The sequence below is a fragment of the Oryctolagus cuniculus genome, chromosome 6 (assembly GCF_051225735.1).
Source record: "Oryctolagus cuniculus isolate XC-2025 breed Fujian yellow rabbit chromosome 6, ASM5122573v1, whole genome shotgun sequence".
NCBI lineage: Eukaryota > Metazoa > Chordata > Mammalia > Lagomorpha > Leporidae > Oryctolagus > Oryctolagus cuniculus.
Genome location: NC_142872.1, coordinates 77895833 through 77915357, shown reverse-complemented (window position 1 = coordinate 77915357; position 19525 = coordinate 77895833). Strand labels below are relative to the sequence as shown.

The 19525-nt window shown below is 39.0% G+C and overlaps 1 protein-coding gene across 5 annotated transcripts in view; it reads left to right on the top strand.

The window, feature by feature from the left end:
• RB1CC1 (RB1 inducible coiled-coil 1) overlaps positions 1-19525 on the top strand; it is a 102623-nt gene that overhangs the window by 62281 nt on the left and 20817 nt on the right. For all 5 annotated transcript variants that reach the window (XM_051843730.3, XM_051843729.3, XM_051843732.2 and 2 more), the window contains exon 16: positions 18149-18314. In XM_051843730.3, coding sequence (XP_051699690.1) covers positions 18149-18314 — 166 coding nt within the window. The remainder of the gene's footprint in view (positions 1-18148; positions 18315-19525) is intronic.

Sequence of the window (19525 nt, the reverse complement as noted above, 5' to 3'; positions counted from 1 at the left end):
GGGCCGTGAAGAACTTGACTGAAGTTTAGTTGGAGGGTTTTTATCAAACTCTAAGTGAAATATCAGGAAACTGAAGCATCCATCAAAGCTGATGATTCGTGATTGTTTACCAGGAAGCTGCTGCAGTATTCAAGAATCTCTTCAAAGCATCAGTGTTCTGGCTCAATCTGCATTACAGAAGAGTTGTTACATCTTCCATGGCAGAATAAGCCTGAGCTTTTTGCAAACCTGGGCTTTCATTGGCATAATGTATATGGGTTACTGGGAAATGCAGAATATCTGCATTGCATTATGGATGATATATAAAAAGGGTTGAGAGAAATTCTCAATGGACAGCAGAGGGGCTAGCACCCTGTACTCTCTGCATCAGACATCTTTTTCTTTTGCCCATATTGCACTCTCAAATAAAGGCACTTAAATATCATATTTCTGTCTGACATAATGCAACTTAAATATCTCTTATCACCTCAGGTATTCTCAACCTGTCTTCAAAAGGTAAGACTAAAACTTAGGCCACTCTAACTAGCCTCCTAAGAGTGAAGTTTTGATACTCATTCCCTCTTCTGCTTTGTTACAATCGCTTTGGTATTCTGTGGGTTTAATGCTAAAATGTAAGGTTAACTACCTTTACCGTACTTTATTTTCCATACTAACACAATGGGAGAAAGGGGTAAAGATGAAAAAATTGATTAGTAGCTATGTCTTCTTTACTAGTCTTTTTTTCTCTAAGCAGCCTCAACATTCTAGTAAGTATAGTTTCTGTTACCCTGTTTTTTTTTTTTTTTTTTTTTTTCAATACTTCAGCTGATTTTACTTGATAGGCATGATTTAAATCTTGTTAATTTAGAGACTTCCAAGAATGATAGTTCTGTAATACATTTATATAGTTTTTAGTTGACTTTTTTTTTTTTGGACAGGCAGATTTAGAGAGAGACAGAGAGAAAGGTCTTCCTAGTCCGTTGCTTCACCCCCCGGCTGGTGCACAGCGCCGATCCAAAGCCAGGAGCCAGGTGCTTCCTCCTGGTCTCCCATGCAGGTGCAGGGCCCAAGCACTTGGGCCATCCTCCACTGCCTTCCTGGGCCACAGCAGAGAGCTAGACTGGAAGAGGAACAGCCAGGACTGAATCCGGCGCCCCAACCGGGACTAGAACCCGGGGTACTGGCGCCGCAGGCAGAGGATTAGCCAAGTGAGCCATGGCACCGGCTTTAGTTGACTCTTTTCACTACTGACCACACCAGTGCCAGTGTCCTCTCCAGAAGAAGCCCATGGGGTCCAGTATTATTTCTCTTTGCCCCTATTGTATAGGAGCAACTTCTTTCCCACTGAAAATGAGTTTCAGTAATCCATACAACAGTCTCCTTCTTTGCCTGTTGATCAAATGAGGAGTCTTAAGTGTCCAAGTGATATTAGTATACTTCCAGTTTAGTGGTACCTTAGTAATTTTTTCTGGTAAAGAAATTCTGTTAGAGGGAAGGAAACATCCTCTAAATCAGCATAGCCCCAAAATACAGAGGATGCAAAAATTTATTTTAATTCACCATGTTAATACAATAGTGATTCTTATTTTCATTTCTGTTTCTTTCCTTTAAAAAAAAAAAAAAAAAAAAAAAAACTATGCCAGGAGTCAGGAGCCTTTTTCAGGTCTTCGTATGGATACAGGGTCCCAGGTACTTGTGCCATTTGCTGCTGCTTTCTCCGGCACATTAACAGGGCACTGGATTGGAAGTGCAGTAGCTGGGACTTGAACCAGTGCCCAAAAGGGATGTGGCATTGCAGGCAGTGGCTTTACTTGCTGTGCCACAACACCAGCCCCTCATTTCTGTTTCTCCAGTGTGTGTACCTCCCTCATTTTTTCATTTTTATCTTTTTGAAAGGCAGAGACCTTCCATCTGATGGTTTGCTCCTCAAGTGGCTGCAACAGGGTTGGGGAAAGCTTAAGGCAGGGGCCAGGACTTCTTCCTGGTTTACCATTTGGTTGGCAGGGGCCCAAGAACTTGGGCAATCTGCTGCTGGTTTCCTGGGCATATTAGCAGGAAGCTGGATCAGAACTGGTGCAGCTTTGACTGGAACCAGCATTTCTATATGGGATGCTGATATCACATGCTAGAAGTTAGCTACAGTGCTAGCTCCTAATCTGTGTATTCTCACTGTGAAAAAATTCAAGTCAAGCAGTGATCTGTGGTTTAGAGCACGCAGTACATTTGAACATTATCCTAATCCTGCAAAATGGTAGCCATCTGGTACTGTTAAGTCTTCAGTAGTTCTATCACAATTGCATCGGGCTGATTACTTTAGAAATTGGCATATGTAGTAAGACAATAACTTTAATGGGCATCAGGTCATGGCTGTACATGTTTTACTGTAAATGGGTTCCTGTATTCAGTAGCAACTCTGAATCAGGTGTTATGTAGGTTCTGTAATGTTTTGGCTGAAATCTTGTGGCATAGATGGTAAAAATCATATGGAGAATAAATGTTGTGAAGACATACTGCTGTTCATCATGGACATGGTCCAGTGAGTGTACTTGCTGCTACTAAGTGGCCTTTCTCCGTAGGGAACTGTTGTGCAAGGAGCTCAGTGTTTTATTGCTAGATATATGTAAAACCATGTCGCTGAACTTGTACATAACCTCATGTCATTCCTTGCTGGACACATCTTTATCAGCCTATTGGAACAGGGACTGATATGAATGGATATAATAAGTTTCCTGACAGTGAAATTTTGAGCTTGCCTGTGTGGTTATTAAGTTCTTAGGAGTGGGACATATTATCCTCAGAAGACTTCAGTCTCCTCACATGTTGTGCCTGTTTTAAGATATTCATCCATATTCCTTTTCCATAAATAACTTGTCACCAAATTTGAATTTAGTCCATTTCATATCCTTCACTGTCTAGCCCAGCCTGTTAGCTAATCTGCATGAGTCATGTTTCTTTATCACTGTCCATTTCTCCTAGGTAACTTTGTGTTCACTGCTTGCAGTATTTCCAGTGCACAGGTTTACCTTCACTGCTATTCTTCAGGTTTACTTCTCAGTGGGCCCATTAGTTTCACTGTTTTGAAGAATATGAGCACATTGTACGGAATCAAAAGGATACCAGGCCTGCTATTTTTTTTCCCATCATAGTGATGGAGAAAAGAAGCAATGTAAAAGGAACAGGAAATTCCTGTACTTTCCCTTTTTTGTTTAGGACTTGTTTGAGCTTGGTTTCATTTTTGCCATATTTGTCAAAGTGAGAGAGTGCTGATTTGTAAACTCATAGTTTGATTGATTAACTGAGAGCTATATATTGAGAGACTATAGTGTCCTGGTCTTTTGGGATCCTGTGGTCAGTTTCCAGTTTCTACAAGGGTGCAGTGTCAATCTTTAAAACTATTTTGCAATGAGGAACTAGTTAACTGCTCTGAAGGATCTTGATTGTGATTCTTTTATAGGGTTTGCCAAAGACTCCTTGTGGAATTCATTTCTGCAGCAGACTTCTCAGTTACCTGCTAGGAAATGTGACCCAAACATAGAGCTGCATGCATGATAGTATGGTCCTCCTGCAAGAAAGCTTCTGCTCTAGGTTCTACACAAATAGCCTTAGAAGTTTTTTGGTAAATGCCTCCAAATATCAAATCCTAATGTGATATATGTTGCTGCCAAAATTCGGAGTTGACTTCCTCTTTAGATTAATAGGAACCAGGGGGTGAGGGTGAGATAAGATGCCAAATCTTCTGGCTCTTTCTTAGGTAGTAGGGGCCTTGGTGATTTGAACCAGCAAGGAGCTCATACTTGAAACAGTAGTTGAATTGGAGTTCTTACCTGATTGACTTCTTTGATAACCCCTGCTAGTTTTGGAGAACATATTTAGGTTGAATAAAAATGTGATTGAGATCTTTATGTCATGTGAAGTGTTGTACAGTTTTAGAGATTTTATTTGACCTTTGCTGCTGTAATTTTCTTCGAGATACTTGTCAGTAGTTTATTCTGTTAGAGAGTCTGAGTATAAGGAAATACTTGCTTCTGCCGAGAGGTTTGTTATGTACAGACTTTATCTCCTGAGTACAAGTAATCTCCGAGGCCACAGTAGCACTGGATCACAGGATTAAGTAGTTCCCTGGAAGTGTGGAAAATAGCTGGCCAACTCTTTGATGATGTAATTGATTGCTGATTCAGGTCTGGGAATTGGTTGAGGATTTGATTTTCTTGATTGCACTACCTTTGAATACCAGATTTAGAGTGTTCGTACTCCAATGGGTTATCATAGTATTACTATTTTTTGTAGGTGTACTATAAACCTTTAATCAGAACTTTCTATTACAGACCTCAGGACAACCATTGCTAAAGAGTTTTCTTTGTCATACCTCTGGTAAATGCTTTGACTCTTCTTCTAGTGGGAGCCACATCATGTGTCTGATGATGACATTCCACTGATTGACCTCTGTCACACCAAAATCCTGTCATTTACACTATGAATTATTAGTGGTCTGTTCTCCATCTAGTATCCATGCAAGGAACAAACCTTGAGCCTTTTAAGCTTGCATTTCTCATATTCTTGTTTTAAGTATTTTCTGGACCCTCTCCCTGTACATGCCTTTAGATGCTTTCCCCTCAACCAGTGGTTACTAACCTTGTTCTTTAAATGACTAGATAAGAGAATTTAGTATTTACAGGTGCTGTTTAAGTCACATTCTATATGAAGTACCTACCATCCTTTAATTTTTTTTAACTTTTATTTAATGAATATAAATTTCCAAAGTACGACTTATGGATTACAATGGCTTCCCCCCCATACCGTCCCTCCCACCCACAACCCTCCCCTTTCCCACTCCCTCTCCCCTTCCATTCACATCAAGATTCATTTTCGATTATCTTAATATACAGAAGATCAGCTTAGTATACATTAAGTAAGGATTTCAACAGTTTGCTCCCACACAGAAACATAAAGTGAAAAATAATAGATGATTTTTTTTTAAATGATGATGAAATCAGATCAGACCTATTGTCATGTTTAATCCCAGTGAGAGTCAAGTTGGGAATTGATAATTTTTTTTTTTTTTTTTTTTTTTTACAGAAGATCAGTTTAGTATGCCTTAAGTAAAGATTTCAACAGTTTGCACCCCCATAGAAACACAAAGTGAAATATATTGTTTGAGTACTCGTTATAGCATTAAATCTCAATGCACAGCACATTAAGGACAGAGATGCTACATGAGGAGTAAGTGCACAGTGACGCCTGTTGTTGACTTTACCAATTGACTCTCCTGTCTATGGCATCAGTAATCTCCCTGTGCTCCAGTCATGAGTTTCCAAGGCTATGGAAGCCCTCTGAGTTCTCCGACTCTTATCTTGTTTAGACAAGGTCATAGTCAAAGTGGAGGTTCTCTCCTCCCTTCAGAGAAAGGTACCTCCTTCTTTGATGGCCCCGTTCTTTCCACTGAGATCTCACTCACAGAGATCTTTTGCCAGAGTGTCTTGGCTTTCCATGCCTGAAATACTCTCATGGGCTTTTCAGCCAGATCCGAATGGCTTTAGGGCTGATTCTGAGGCCAGAGTGCTATTTAGGACATCTGCCATTCTATGAGTCTGCTGAGTATCTCACTTCCCATGTTGGATCACTCTCCCCTTTATTTATTCCATCGGTTAGTGTTAGCAGGTACTAGACTTGTTTATGTGCTCCCTTTGACTCTTAGTCCTTTCATTATGATCAGTTGTGAACTGAAATTGATCGCTTGGACTAGTGAGATGGCATTGGTACATGCCACCTTGATGGGATTGAATTGGAATCCCCTGGTATGTTTCTAACTCTACCATTTGGGGCAAGTCAGCTTGAGCATGTCCCCAATTATACATCTCTTCCCTCTCTTATTCCCACTCTTATGTTTAACAGGGATCACATTTCAGTTAATTTTCAACACTTAAGAATAACTGTGTATTAATTACAGAATTAAACCAGTCATATTAAGTAGAACAGACAAAAAAACTTCTAAGAGGGATAATGTATTAAGTTGTTCATTAACAGTCAGGGCTATGCTGATCAAGTCACCGTTTCCCATAGTGTCCATTTCACTTCAACAGGTTTCCTTTTTGGTGTTCAGTCAGTTGTCACCGATCAGGGAGAACATATGGTATTTGTCCCTTTGGGACTGGCTTATTTCACTCAGCATGATGTGTTCCAGATTCCTCCATTTTGTTGCAAATGACTGGATTTCGTTGTTTCTTACTGCGGTATAGTATTCTAAAGAGTACATATCCCATAATTTCTTTATCCAGTCTACTGTTGATGGGCATTTAGGTTGGTTCCAGGTCTTAGCTATTGTGAATTGAGCTGCAATAAACATTAGGGTGCAGACGGCTTTTTTGTTTGCCAATTTAAATTCCTTTGGGTAAATTCCAAGGAGTGGGATGGCTGGTTCGAACGGTAGGGTTATCTTCAGGTTTCTGAGGAATCTCCAGACTGACTTCCATAGTGGCTTGACCAGTTTGCATTCCCACCAACAGTGGGTTAGTGTCCCTTTTTCCCCACATCCTCGCCAGCATCTGTTGTTGGTAGATTTCTGTATGTGGGCCATTCTAACCGGGATGAGGTGAAACCTCATTGTGGTTTTGATTTGCATTTCCCTGATTGCTAATGACCTTGAACATTTTTTCATGTGCCTGTTGGCCATTTGGATTTCCTCTTTTGAAAAATGTCTATTGAGGTCCTTGGCCCATCTCTTAAGTGGGTTGTTGGTTTTGTTTTTGTGGAGTTTCTTGATCTCTTTGTAGATTCTGGTTATTAACCCTTTATCTGTTGCATAGTTTGCAAATATTTTTTCCCATTCTGTTGGTTGTCTCTTCACTCTCCTGACTGTTTCTTTTGCAGTACAGAAACTTCTCAATTTGATGCCATCCCAATAGTTGATTTTGGCTTTGACTGCCTGTGCCTCCCGGGTCTTTTCCAGAAATTCTTTGCCTGTGCCAATATCTTGAAGGGTTTCTCCCATGTTCTCTAGTAACTTGATGGTGTCAGGTCGTAGATTTAGGTCTTTAATCCATGTTGAGTGGATTTTTGTGTAAGGTGTAAGGTAGGGGTCTTGCTTCATGATTCTGCACGTGGAAATCCAATTTTCCCAGCACCATTTATTGAATAGACTGTCCTTGCTCCAGGAATTGGTTTTAGATCCTTGATCAAATATAAGTTGGCTGTAGATGTTTGGGTTGATTTCTGGTGTTTCAATTCTGTTCCATTGGTCTATCCATCTGTTTCTGTACCAGTACCATGCTGTTTTGATTACAACTGCCCTGTAGTATGTCCTGAAATCTGGAATTGTGATGCCTCCGGCTTTGTTTTTGTTGTACAAGATTGCTTTAGCTATTCGAGGTCTCTTGTGCCTCCATATGAATTTCAGCACCATTTTTGCAGATCTGAGAAGAAGGTCTTCGGTATCTTGATTGGTATTGCATTGAATCTATAAATTGCTTTTGGGAGAATGGACATTTTGATGATATTGATTCTTCCAATCCATGAGCATGGAAGATTTTTCCATTTTTTGGTATCCTCTTCTATTTCTTTCTTTAAGGTTTTGTAATTCTCATCGTAGAGATCTTTAACGTCCTTGGTTAAGTTTATTCCAAGGTATTTGATTGTTTTTGTAGCTATTGTGAATGGGATTGATCTTAGAAGTTCTTCCTCAGCCATGGCATTGTCTGTGTATACAAAGGCTGTTGATTTTTGTGCATTGATTTTATACCCTGCTACTTTACCAAACTCTTCTATGAGTTCCAATAGTCTCTTAGTAGAGTTCTTTGGGTCCCCTAAATAAAGAATCATGTCATCTGCAAATAGGGATAGTTTGAGTTCTTCCTTCCCAATTTGTATCCCTTTAATTTCTTTTTCTTGCCTAATAGCTCTGGCTAGAACCTCCAGAACTATATTGAATAGCAGTGGTGAGAGTGGACATCCCTGTCTGGTACCAGATCTCAGTGGAAATGCTTCCAACTTTTCCCCATTCACTAGGATGTTGGCTGTGGGTTTTTCATAGATTGCTTTGATTGTATTGAGGAATGTGCCTTCCATACCCAGTTTGCTTAGAGTTTTCATCATGAACGGGTGTTGTATTTTATCAAATGCTTTCTCGGCATCTATTGAGATAATCATATGGTTTTTCTTCTGCAGTCTGTTAATGTGGTGTATCACATTGATTGTCTTGCGCACATTAAACCATCCCTGCATACCAGGGATGAATCCCACTTGGTCTGGGTGGATGATCTTTCTGATGTGTTGTTGCATTCTATTGGCGAGAATTTTATTGAGGATTTTTGCATCTATCTTCATGAGGGATATTGGTCTGTAATTCTCTTTCAACGTTGCATCTTTTTCCGGCTTAGGAATTGAGGTGATGCTGGCTTCATAGAAAGAATTTGGGAGGATTCCCTCTTCTTCGATTGTTCTGAATAGTTTGAGAAGAATTGGAGTTAGTTCTTCTTTAAATGTCTGGTAGAATTCAGCAGTGAATCCATCTGGTCCTGGGCTTTTCTTTGTTGGGAGGGCCTTTATTACTGTTTCAATTTCTGTCTCAGTTATGGGTCTGTTTAGGTTTTCGATGTCTTCCTGGTTCAATTTAGGTAGGTTGCATGTGTCCAGGCATGTATCCATTTCTGATAGGTTTCCCTGTTTGCTGGCATACAAGTCCTTGTAGTAATTTCTGATGATTCTTTTAATTTCTGTGGTGTCTGTTGTTACATTTCCTTTTTCATCTCTAATTTTATTGATTTGGGTCTTTTCTCTTCTTTTTTTAGTTAGTTGGGCCAATGGGGTGTCAATTTTGTTTATGTTTTCAAAAAACCAGCTCCTCGTTTGGCTGATTTTTTGGAATGTTTTTCTTGATTCAATTCTGTTGATTTCTTCTCTGATTTTAATTATTTCTCTTCTCCTACTAGATTTGGGTTTGGTTTGCTGTAGGTTTTCTATATCCTTGAGGTGAATTGAAAGCTCATCTAGTTGGTGCCTTTCCAATTTCTTGATGTAGGCACCTATTGATATAAACTTTCCTCTTAACACTGCTTTTGCTGTGTCCCATAAGTTTTGGTATGTTGTGCTGTTATCCTCATTTACTTCGAGAAAGTTTTTGATTTCTCTTTTGATTTCTTCTATGACCCATTGTTCATTCAGGAGCATGTTGTTCAATCTCCATGTGTTTGCGTATGCTCTAGGGATTCCTGAGTTGCTAATTTCCAACTTCATTCCTTTATGGTCTGAGAAGCTGCATGGTATGATTCTAATTCTTTTGAATTTGCTGAGACTTGCTTTATGGCCTAGTATGTGGTCAATCCTAGAGAAGGTTCCATTTACTGCTGAGAAGAATGTAAAATCTTTAGCTGTAGGATTGAAAGTTCTGTATATATCTGTTGGATCCATTTGGGCTATAGTGTCATTTAAATCTACTGTATCCTTGTTGATCTTCTGTCCTATTGATCTGTCTATTTCTGAGAGTGGAGTATTGAAGTCCCCCAGTACTGTTGTATTGGGGTCTAAGTCTCTCTTTTAGATAAACTGGTGCCCTGTAGTTAGGTGCATATACATTGATAATTGTTATATCTTCTTGTTGTATTGATCCCTTAATCATTATATAGTGCCCCTCTTTGTCTCTCTTAATAGTTTTTGTGGTAAAGTTTATGTTGTCCGATATTAAGATGGTTATGCCCGCTCTTTTTTCATTTCTGTTGGCATGGTATATCTTTTTCCAGCCTTTCACTTTCAGTCTGTATGGATCTTTGTTGGAAAGATGTGTTTCTTGTAAGCAGCAAATAGATGGGTTTTGTTCCTTAACCCAATCAGCCAATCGGTGTCTTTTAACTGGACAGTTCAGGCCATTCACGTTCAATGTGACTAATGATAAGTGGTAACTTTGCCCTGCCATTTGCCAAAGATAAGTTCTAATATATGCTTTGAATTCCCTGTGATCTTTTGCTGTGAGCTTTCCTTCCTTGGTTTCCTTCCTTTACCTTCTTTCATATTGATGACCGTGTTTCTGTGTTTCTGTGTGTAACACATCTTTAAGCATCTTTTGCAGGGCTGGACGAGTGGCGACAAATTCTTTCAATTTCTGTTTGCTATGAAAAGTCCTTATTTCACCTTCATTCACAAATGATAGCTTTGCAGGATATAATATTCTGGGCTGGCAGTTGTTCTCTCTTAGTACCTGGGCTATATCTCGCCATTCCCTCCTAGCTTGTAGAGTTTCTGATGAGAAGTCAGCTGTGAGTCTGATTGGAGATCCTCTGAGAGTAATCTGACGTAATTTTCTGCTAACATCTCACTAAAAAGGCCTTCTAATCCTTTCTCCCTCTCCATGCCTTCAGGACCTCCTAGAATCTGAATGTTGGGTTTTTTAATAGTATCCTGAAGATTCCCACAATATGTTTTAGATTTCTAATTTCCTCTTCTTTTCTTTGGTCTGACTGTATCCTTTCCTGTTCTCTGTCTTCTAAGTCCGATATTCTCTCTTCTGCTTCACCCATTCTGTTTGTAAGGCTCTCTATTGTGTTTTTCATTTGATCTATTGAATTCTTCACTTCAGTCACTATCCCAGTTTCCTGTTGTACTAGTTGTTTTGTTTCATTTTGATTCCTCCTTAATATTTCATTTTCACGAGAGAGATTTTCTATCTTGTCCATTAAGGATTTCTGTAGTTCAAGAATTTGTTTTTGAGAACTTCTTAATGTTCTTATCAATTTTTTGAGATCTGCTTCTTGCATTTCTTCTATCATCATCTTCATAATCTTGAATTGGGGTGTCTTTTTCATTTGAGGGCTTCATGGTGACTTCCTTGTTTTTATTACCTCGGTTTTTGTGTTTGTTATTTGTCATATTGGAGATATTTGGTTTCTTCACTGTGGTGCTTTTTCTTGTTATACTATGACTCTAGATTAAGTGGACTATCTGTTTTTGATGGAGCCATAGGGCTTGAGATGGGTGTGGCCTGAGAGCTCTGTTTGGTGTGCCAAAGGTGACACTCCCAGGTTAGGCGTGGTAAATCTCTCTCTCTTTTTTTTTTTTTGATTCAAAAGGGAAGTAATTCCGCACAGCTGAACGAAGTTGGAGGTAGTTAGCAGGCAAATGATATACCCACAGGAGCCAGAGATCAGAAGCTCTTTCCCAAGGACCACACAGGGAATCTGTTCTGCCCTCAGAGTGGGCTCAAATTCTCCTTCAGTCTCCCACTGGGTTGCCAAAGTTACGGAATTGTAGCGTCTCTGGAGAGTGCTCACGTGAATTCCGTGAGTTCTCTCCCCCACCGTCTCTTTTTTCACAGTCTCAGTTCAGTAGCACCACAGATTTACTAGGTCCTAATCTCCTGTTAATTCGCCCCGCCCAGAGTCAGGTTTTTCTGCTAGGCTCAGGGCCGGTGCAGACCTGAGTTCGCTCTGCTTATGACGTATGTCCAAGATGGCGCCTGCTCTTTGTCTTGCTCGCCCTTGAGAGGTGAGCGGAGAGAGAGAAACCCGTGTCCGTACCAGTCACCTTTTTTTTTTTTCTCTCTGTCTCTCTTCCAGTTAGCCTGGTGAAGTCCCCCCCCCCCCCCGGGGGTCGTTCCCTCTAGTCTCCTCTCTCCGCTTGCCTGCCGGTGTCTCGGGCTATTGAGGTTCAGCTCACCTCGCGTTCCAGCGCTGGTGTGTTGAGTCTGCCGCTGGTGTCCCGAACTGTGGGCTCCCACGCTCTCCACGCAGGTCCACTGTGAATCACGCGTTCCGGAAGAGTTTCTTCTGCTGTTTCCTCCCCTACTCTTCCTTGAACCTGCAGTATCTCCACTTTTATTAAACTATCTCTCCCCAGACTATCAGTGTGCTCCCTTCCTATTCCGCCATCTTGCCCCGACCACTCTAAATATTTTTTTAAAAAAATGAGCAGTTCTATAACTTTAGTCTCTGTACCTCTTTCAGAAACAATTGTCTCCAAAGTGATTTTATTGATACAGATTATATTTGTCATTATTTTCTGTAGTAAACATTGAAAACAAGAAGCTTAGAACATTTTTCATCATTTAATCCTTTACGTATTTGCATGAATGAGGTTTTCTCTCTCACTCTCTTTTTTTTTTTTTTTTTTCTTTTTTTTACTTTATTTCATTTATTTATCTGAGATGCCAAGAGTGGGCTGAAGGTGAGCGGGGAGTCTTTTCGGATCACTCTCTAAATGTGTGAAATGTCCAGGTCTGCGCCAGGCTGAAGACAAGAGCCAAGACATCAGTCTAGGTCTCTGAAGTGAGTGGCAGGTACCCAATTAATTGAGCCATCATGTGCCTCCCAGGGTGCACTTAATGGGAAGCTAGAGTTAGAAGTGTAACTAGGTCTTGAATGTAGCCACTCCAATGTGGGACGTGGGTATTCCCAAATTTTTGGCTTACCTACTAGGGCAAATGCTTGGCCCAGATTATTTTATTGAAAATATTTTATATATGTAAATTGTTTGAGCATTTGTCATAAAGAATTCTCCTGCATCCACTGTGTTGCAATACATTTTGACCAAAATTTTCAAGAAAAGAACTTACAGCCTTACACTCATGTAACTGGAAAAGGAGAGAAATATTTAAATAGTCATTTTATGTAACTGTGACTGTTCTCTGTTACTATATTAAAATTCAGCAAATAATTTTCTCTATTAGTTTTACTGGGGACTGGGAAACTATCAGTGTATTATTTCATAATCTTTTAAGAAGCTAAATCTGTTTTTAAAGATTTATTTATTTATTTGAAAGGCAAAGTTACAGAGAGGGAGAGAGAGATCTTCCACCCACTGGTTCACTCCCCAAAATGGGCACAATAGCCCGAATAGAGCTGATTGGAAACCAGGAGCCTCTTCGGGGTTTCCCACGTTGGTGCAGGACCCAAGCACTTTGCCTTCTGCTGCTGCTTTCTGGGGCACATTAGCAGGGAGCTGGATTGAAATTGGAGTAGCCAGGACTTGAACTGGTACCGATATGGGATGCCAGTACTGTAGGCAGTGGCTTTACTCGCTATACCATAGCACCAGCCCCTCTTAATCTTTACGTTATCATTTATTGGCTATCTCTGTTATAAACAATCTTTTATCCATGCTTTTTTGTGGCACCATGAATTGGTCATTCTGGGAATAAACTAGGCAAATAAACTAGGAAATACTTTATAACTAGGTGCAATTTTTTCACACAGAATATTAAAAAGATGTACTCAAGGAAAAAGATTTAATAATGTTAATTATTATTCAATTTTTTTTTAGGTTTTAGTTTTTAGGTGCCAGCATTTTAATCAGCAGTGCAAATGTCAGCAAGGTGAAAAAGATAACATCTTAGTGTTGTTATGAAAATAGATTTTTGTGTCTCTTACCCTCTGAACGTCATGATCCCATCAAGTGTCTGTGGGACATACTTGAGAATTACTGATTCAGAGGATGTTTGGCAAACATTCAAGGCCAGAGAGCAAATATTTTAGGCTTTGAGGGCCAGATAGTCTCTATTCAAATTATTCAACTGTATTATTGTAGCAAGATAGCAGCAAGGCAATGGAAGTGAATGCTTTGACTATTTCCCACTAAGGCTATTTACAAAACTAAATAATGGGCTCAGTTTGCCTATCATTCGTTCTTTATGGTATCCTTTCATTTATATTGTCCATTTGGTTCTGGTTTCAAGCAGTCAACTTAGCAAAGTATTAATAGCCCACATGGAATCTTAAATCTCTGATCACTGCATCCATGTAAACAGTCATGGCCTAATGCAACATTAATTTTGTCCTTTCCATTGTATCCATTCTTGTACACATTTCCCATGTTAGTGTCAAAACACACACTGAATGCTTTACAATTCTTACTTGGCTGGATTTTTAATTTCCTGGTTATCTGGGAATTCAAAGGTAACAATGGCCCGAAAGCTTTTTAAACTGCATGTTGAGAAAGGGACTAGCTCATATGAAATGACACTAAGAACCTCAGATAAGGGAGAAGAGGATAATACTGCTTCCAAGGAAGACTTGGCAGGATTTGAAGTGACAGCTGGGATGTGTCCTGGCTGTTGCTACTTTGTTTTTGTTTTTTATCTCTTTACTTATTTGAAGAGTTAACAGCAAGAGAGGGAGAGACAGAGATCCTCTGTCGGCTGGTTCACTTCCAAAATGGCCGCAGTGAACAGGACTGGGCCAGACAGAAGCTAGGAACTTCCTCCGTGTGTCTCGTGATTGCGGGGAACCAGGCACTCTGCTGCTTTCCCAGGCACATTATCTGGGAGCTGGATTAGAAGTGGAGCAGCTGGGACTTGAGCTGCTGTCCACATGGGATGCTGGCGCTGCAGATGGTGACTTAACCCTCCACGGCACAGCGCTGGCCCCAGCCTTGGCATCTTTACTCAGCTCATTCTCTAAGAACTGTCCTACCATGGAGTGCCCTGGTCTGTCAGTGATTCACCTTATACTGACAATGAGTTCACTACTACCTTGAGTCCCAATTAGATGAGAGAATCATGTCTAGATTCTCTGTCAGGAATTTACTCTGGAATCATTTTTCTATCTCTGTGTAATGAGTTTAAAAAAATGACCACTTTTCCAAGATAATGGTATTTAATATTGAACCTTCATGAGTGTTGGGATCTCTGGGAGAATGAATGATAGGAATCAGTTTTAAAGCCTAGGAAATCTACAAGCTGAATGTCACCAGAAGATCTTCAGGATGCTGCTGGAGTCGTTGGAAGACCACAACAATTGTTCAGAGAAACCAAAGTTGGCAGGTTACTAGAAAACCTCTTAGGCATCTCACAGTGTCCAAATATGTGGCTTCCAATATGTAGGGAGCATAGTAGATTCCTTCTTCAGAATTCCTCATATGTGGACATCTTTCATTGCAATGTTGAACACAGAACCTAATGTAAAGGGGACTCCATATATGCACTCTTGGAGTGGAAACCTGGGAAAAAACCAATGCTAATATAAAGACACACAGTGAAACACATCTGTGCTTTCACTGCATGGTCCTACATGTATAGAAACAGCTGTGAGGCTAACAGAAAAACGTGTAAGATAAAAAATAAAGGCACATAATCCATTATATTATAGATAGTGAACAGCAGGTAAGAAAATCTGGATTACAAGAATTGCAAATGGATGGTAAATAAATAGCTGTTAATTCTACCTGGAATTACAGAAATTATCTTTTAAAAGTAGGAAATAATAGGTGAATAGTTTATACTATTTTTGACAATGGGGAAAAAGCTTTCTCATAACTGTGTACAACAAGATAAGTGCAGAATGCATGTATGGTTTACATGGGTCTGTGGACTCCATGGTTAATCACCTTACATGGCATAAAGTAGTAATGAAGATCTGGCTGAGTTTAGGTAGTAACATTTTAATTTTACAATTCTAACCTCATTGTTTAATCTCAAGAGTTTAAAAAAAAAAAAAAAAAGTTGTTTACTAGACCCAGATTTAATACAGTCAAGTTTGAGTGAGTGTTCAAAGTTCATGACAGTCTATATCCCAGGTACTTCAGTTTCATGGAAAAGTAAAAGAGATAGTGATTTTAGTGGGAAGATTTGAAATTGACAAAAAGTTCATGGAAAATGTGTATTATGAAAAAACTGCATAGATTTCAAAAAAATTTGCACCATGATAAATTTTATTTCTTTGAGCTCTTTACAGTACTCTTGTATGCATATGAAAGGGTACATGCATTTTTTTTTTTTTGGCAGGGGGAGTTAACCAATTTTTAAGTTTAAGTTTCTTTGGTAGTTTTATTAGATTAAATATTTTTCTTCATGACTTCCTGCTCTCCCCAGGGCATCATAGCTTATTCCCCAAAGAAAGCTAATCCCTATTCCTGGTGAAAAACAAAATATCTTTCACTATTGCATTGCTAGGTTTAATTTCCACTTTTGTCAAAGACATTTCTGTTTCTAAGGTAATGTAAAATAAAATTATGTGACTGATAGTCACTTACAACCATTGTCTATTGAGAAAATTCCAACAGTGTAGCATAATGTGTACTTTCATCTGGATTAATACAACCACAAGAAATTCTGATCCCCAGCACAGGATAATTATTGATTGTTCTTCATGTCATAAGCTCTCCTTTCTTTGCTTTTACTGCTAAACATCTTTGACTTCACTGGTCATTGTATCATATAGCCTGTAGAAAGTATCCAGTGTGTTCATTCTAGGTTTGGGGCTGAAAGTGTTTTCAAAGAGATGATGGTGTGTATGCATAATTGTGTGCCTGGAACTATCCTTTGGTACCTGTGTCATCTCAGCCCTGAAATTGAGTACACCAGGCAATCCAAATATGTAAGACACCTAGAAATTAGAAGTACTGGGCTCCTGTGTATAATACCCCACCCATATGCACACACAATTTGAACCATACTGTTCTATTATTTCTAGCTGAAATCTACTCTATTTCAGGATTGTTTACTGTATTCCAGTTTCTTACCAATACTGTTTTTCACAGTTTTCTTAAAACCAAAATTCACATCATATCGTTTTCTAGACAGAATTTTTTATTAACTTCTGTCTTACTTAAACGAAAAATTGAAGCCATCACTATTCGTGATGGTCCCACTTCTCCAACCTCAGTCCATATTATTTTCCTTGATTTGCTGCCTGGAACCTGGCATCTTAGTTTTTGCTCATGATAATGAAAGTTTACCATAAAATGGTAGAGATATTTCTTCAAGGAAAACATGAGTTAAACAGGGTTATTTTTAATTACTGTCCATATTTAATTTTATCCTAAGCACTTTTTTTGGTTAATCAGTTTTTGTATTTAATTTCTCAGTAACACTGGTTTATGCAGCCTGTCACTTTTCCAGCAATGCTATGATTTTTAACCTTCCGTCTCTGTCCTGTAGTTCTAGAGAAAAATAACAATTCCTCTTCTTGTCCTTCTATTTAGATTATGGAATAGAAAGTTACTATTCCAGCTTTTCTAGAAACAAAGCATGAAAACTTAGATTTTCCTAGAGGTTTTAGTCTCAAGGTATATTTTCAACAACCACATATCTCTGTCTTTTAGGAAGGTAATTTGAGCATCAAGCAAATTTTGAGGAAAATAAGTGGGTACAGGAATGTGTAGTTGTGTTTTATGTTATTTATTCTTTTTTTTTTCTTTTATATGTTTATTATCTAGCAAAATGGACCAGATTCTAATTTATGGAAATTATAATCTTTCAATGTATGTTGTATGTAACTGTAAGGTTTGTTGTTTTTGTTGTTGTTGTTGTTGACAGGCAGAGTGGACAGTGAGAGAGAGAGAGAAAGGTCTTCCTTTGCCGTTAGTTCACCCTCCAATGGCTGCTGCGGCCGGCGCACCGCGCTGATCTGAAGGCAGGAGCCAGGTGCTTCTGGTCTCCCATGGGGTGCAGGGCCCAAGCGCTTGGGCCATCCTCCACTGCACTCCCTGGCCACAGCAGAGAGCTGGCCTGGAAGAGGGGCAACCGGGACAGAATCTGGCGCCCCGACTGAGACTAGAACCTGGTGTGCCGGCGCCGCTAGGCGGAGGATTAGTCTGTTGAGCCGCGGCGCCGCCCGTAAGGTTTTTTAAATATTTTCCTCAGTCATGGAAATTATAGGAATTACAAAACAAATTTGAAACTGACTTTTTCTGAAATTAGATTAATTTTTCTATGTACAGATCACATCATCTTGAAATTATCTGATAAAATTATTCTACCATTTATTGGCATTGTGCTTATCATCAGTATAAGTCTTTTATGTTTTACTTGTGTTCTGGTTTACTTTTTTTAAAAAAAAAAGATTTATTTATTTATTTGCAAGTCAGAGAGAGAGAGGTCTTCCATCTGATGGTTCACTACCCAATTGGCCATAACAGCCAGAGCTGTGCCGATCCGAAGCCAGGAGCCAGGAACTTCTTCCGGGTTGGGGCCTAAGGACTTGGGCCGTCTTCTACTGCTTTCCCAGGCCATAGCAGAGAGCTGGATCGGAAGTGGAGCAGTCGGGTCTTGAACCGGCGCCCATATGGGATGCCGGCGCTTCAAGCCAGAACATTAACCTGCTGCACCACAGCGCTGGCCCCTCTGGTTTACTTTTTAGCTAGAATTCACATAGAAAATTTTTTCACACCATATTAGTTCAAGGAAGACTAGTCTGTATACTTTGATTGCATCTGTAATTATAAAAAATTAATAGTATTTTTAACTTTTAAGTTCTACTGCTGAATCTGCCAGGGAGGATTCTTCAAGCTTAGTTGCTGAACTTCAAGAAAAGCTACAGGAAGAAAAAGCTAAATTTCTAGAACAGCTTGAAGAGCAAGAAAAAAGAAAGAATGAAGAAATGCAGAATGTTCGAACATCTTTGATTGCAGAGCAACAGGTTTGTTTCATCCCCGTTTCATTTATTTGTGAATTAAATTTATTGAGAAGCTGTTAGTGTTCTCCAAAGTAATGATGTTTACAATACCACATAGAGGATATTTGAATTTTTTCCCTGAGCTCTAAAATGCTATTATCCTAAGATAAAGGCTGATTAGTACCAATTTATCACATATTTCTTTTTGTGATTCTTACTAGGCTGATTGGTATATTATGATGGGAGTATTGCTGAACTTTGCTGATTTGGTTATTCATTTTTGTTGGTCAATGGTAAGAGTTAGTGTTTATGAAGTAAAGGTGAACCAGATCATAGAGGACTAGAATGCCTTGAGAGGACAGTGGTTGAAGAAAAAAGAGTGTCATAGTTGTATTTTCATTTAGTGGACATCAGCCATGGGACTATGGAAAAAATGAGAGGACTACACGACAGGCAGCTTCAGGGGCAGTTGAGTGGCTGTTGTAAGCCTTGCTAAAGAAGATGATGACATACTTTTTCATCCTGAGGGATACATCTCTCAAGCTACTATGTGTTATGAAATATGTACACACATAACGTGGTATTTTTCTTTTTCCAAAAATAGTATGATTAATTAAAGTCTTTATAGAATTTGAAAAAAAAAAAGGAAATTAGGAAACACACAATGAAAATAAGAAAAAAAACAGCTCAAGCTCCTTGAGAATTTTTAAGTTTCAAAAGCCTGGTGGAAAAAAAGTGTCCCAGAAAAAAGCAAAATGTGGCTTCCTGAAAATCAAGGAAAGCAAGTGTTTAGGGGATGGGAATAGTAGTTCTCTTACATTCTGTCCCTAGTCATCTTTGTGAGCACATACACAATTTCACATTTTCAAAATTAAGTAAGTTATGAATTAACTGAAATCAAAACTATGAAGTCGATGGCTCTGCAATTTAAATCTTAAGTATTTTAAGGCCTCTTTCAATATTTGTAAAAGAAAATTAGAAAAGATGAGTTGTGAGATGCCTTATAATTTTCAGTAGTGTGTGTGTGTGTGTGTGTGTGTTTAGTGGTACTTAGATGCTTTTACTGGTATCTATCTATGCAGATTATTTTTGTGTTGTGGCTACATGGTTCTTATTTAGCCTTCTTTCTAACATGCCTGTTATAACTTGTAATGATCATCCTAAAATCCTTTTCATATTATAGAAATAGCAGAGATATAAAAATAAGCAAAATTGCTCAATGTGATTTTACAAAT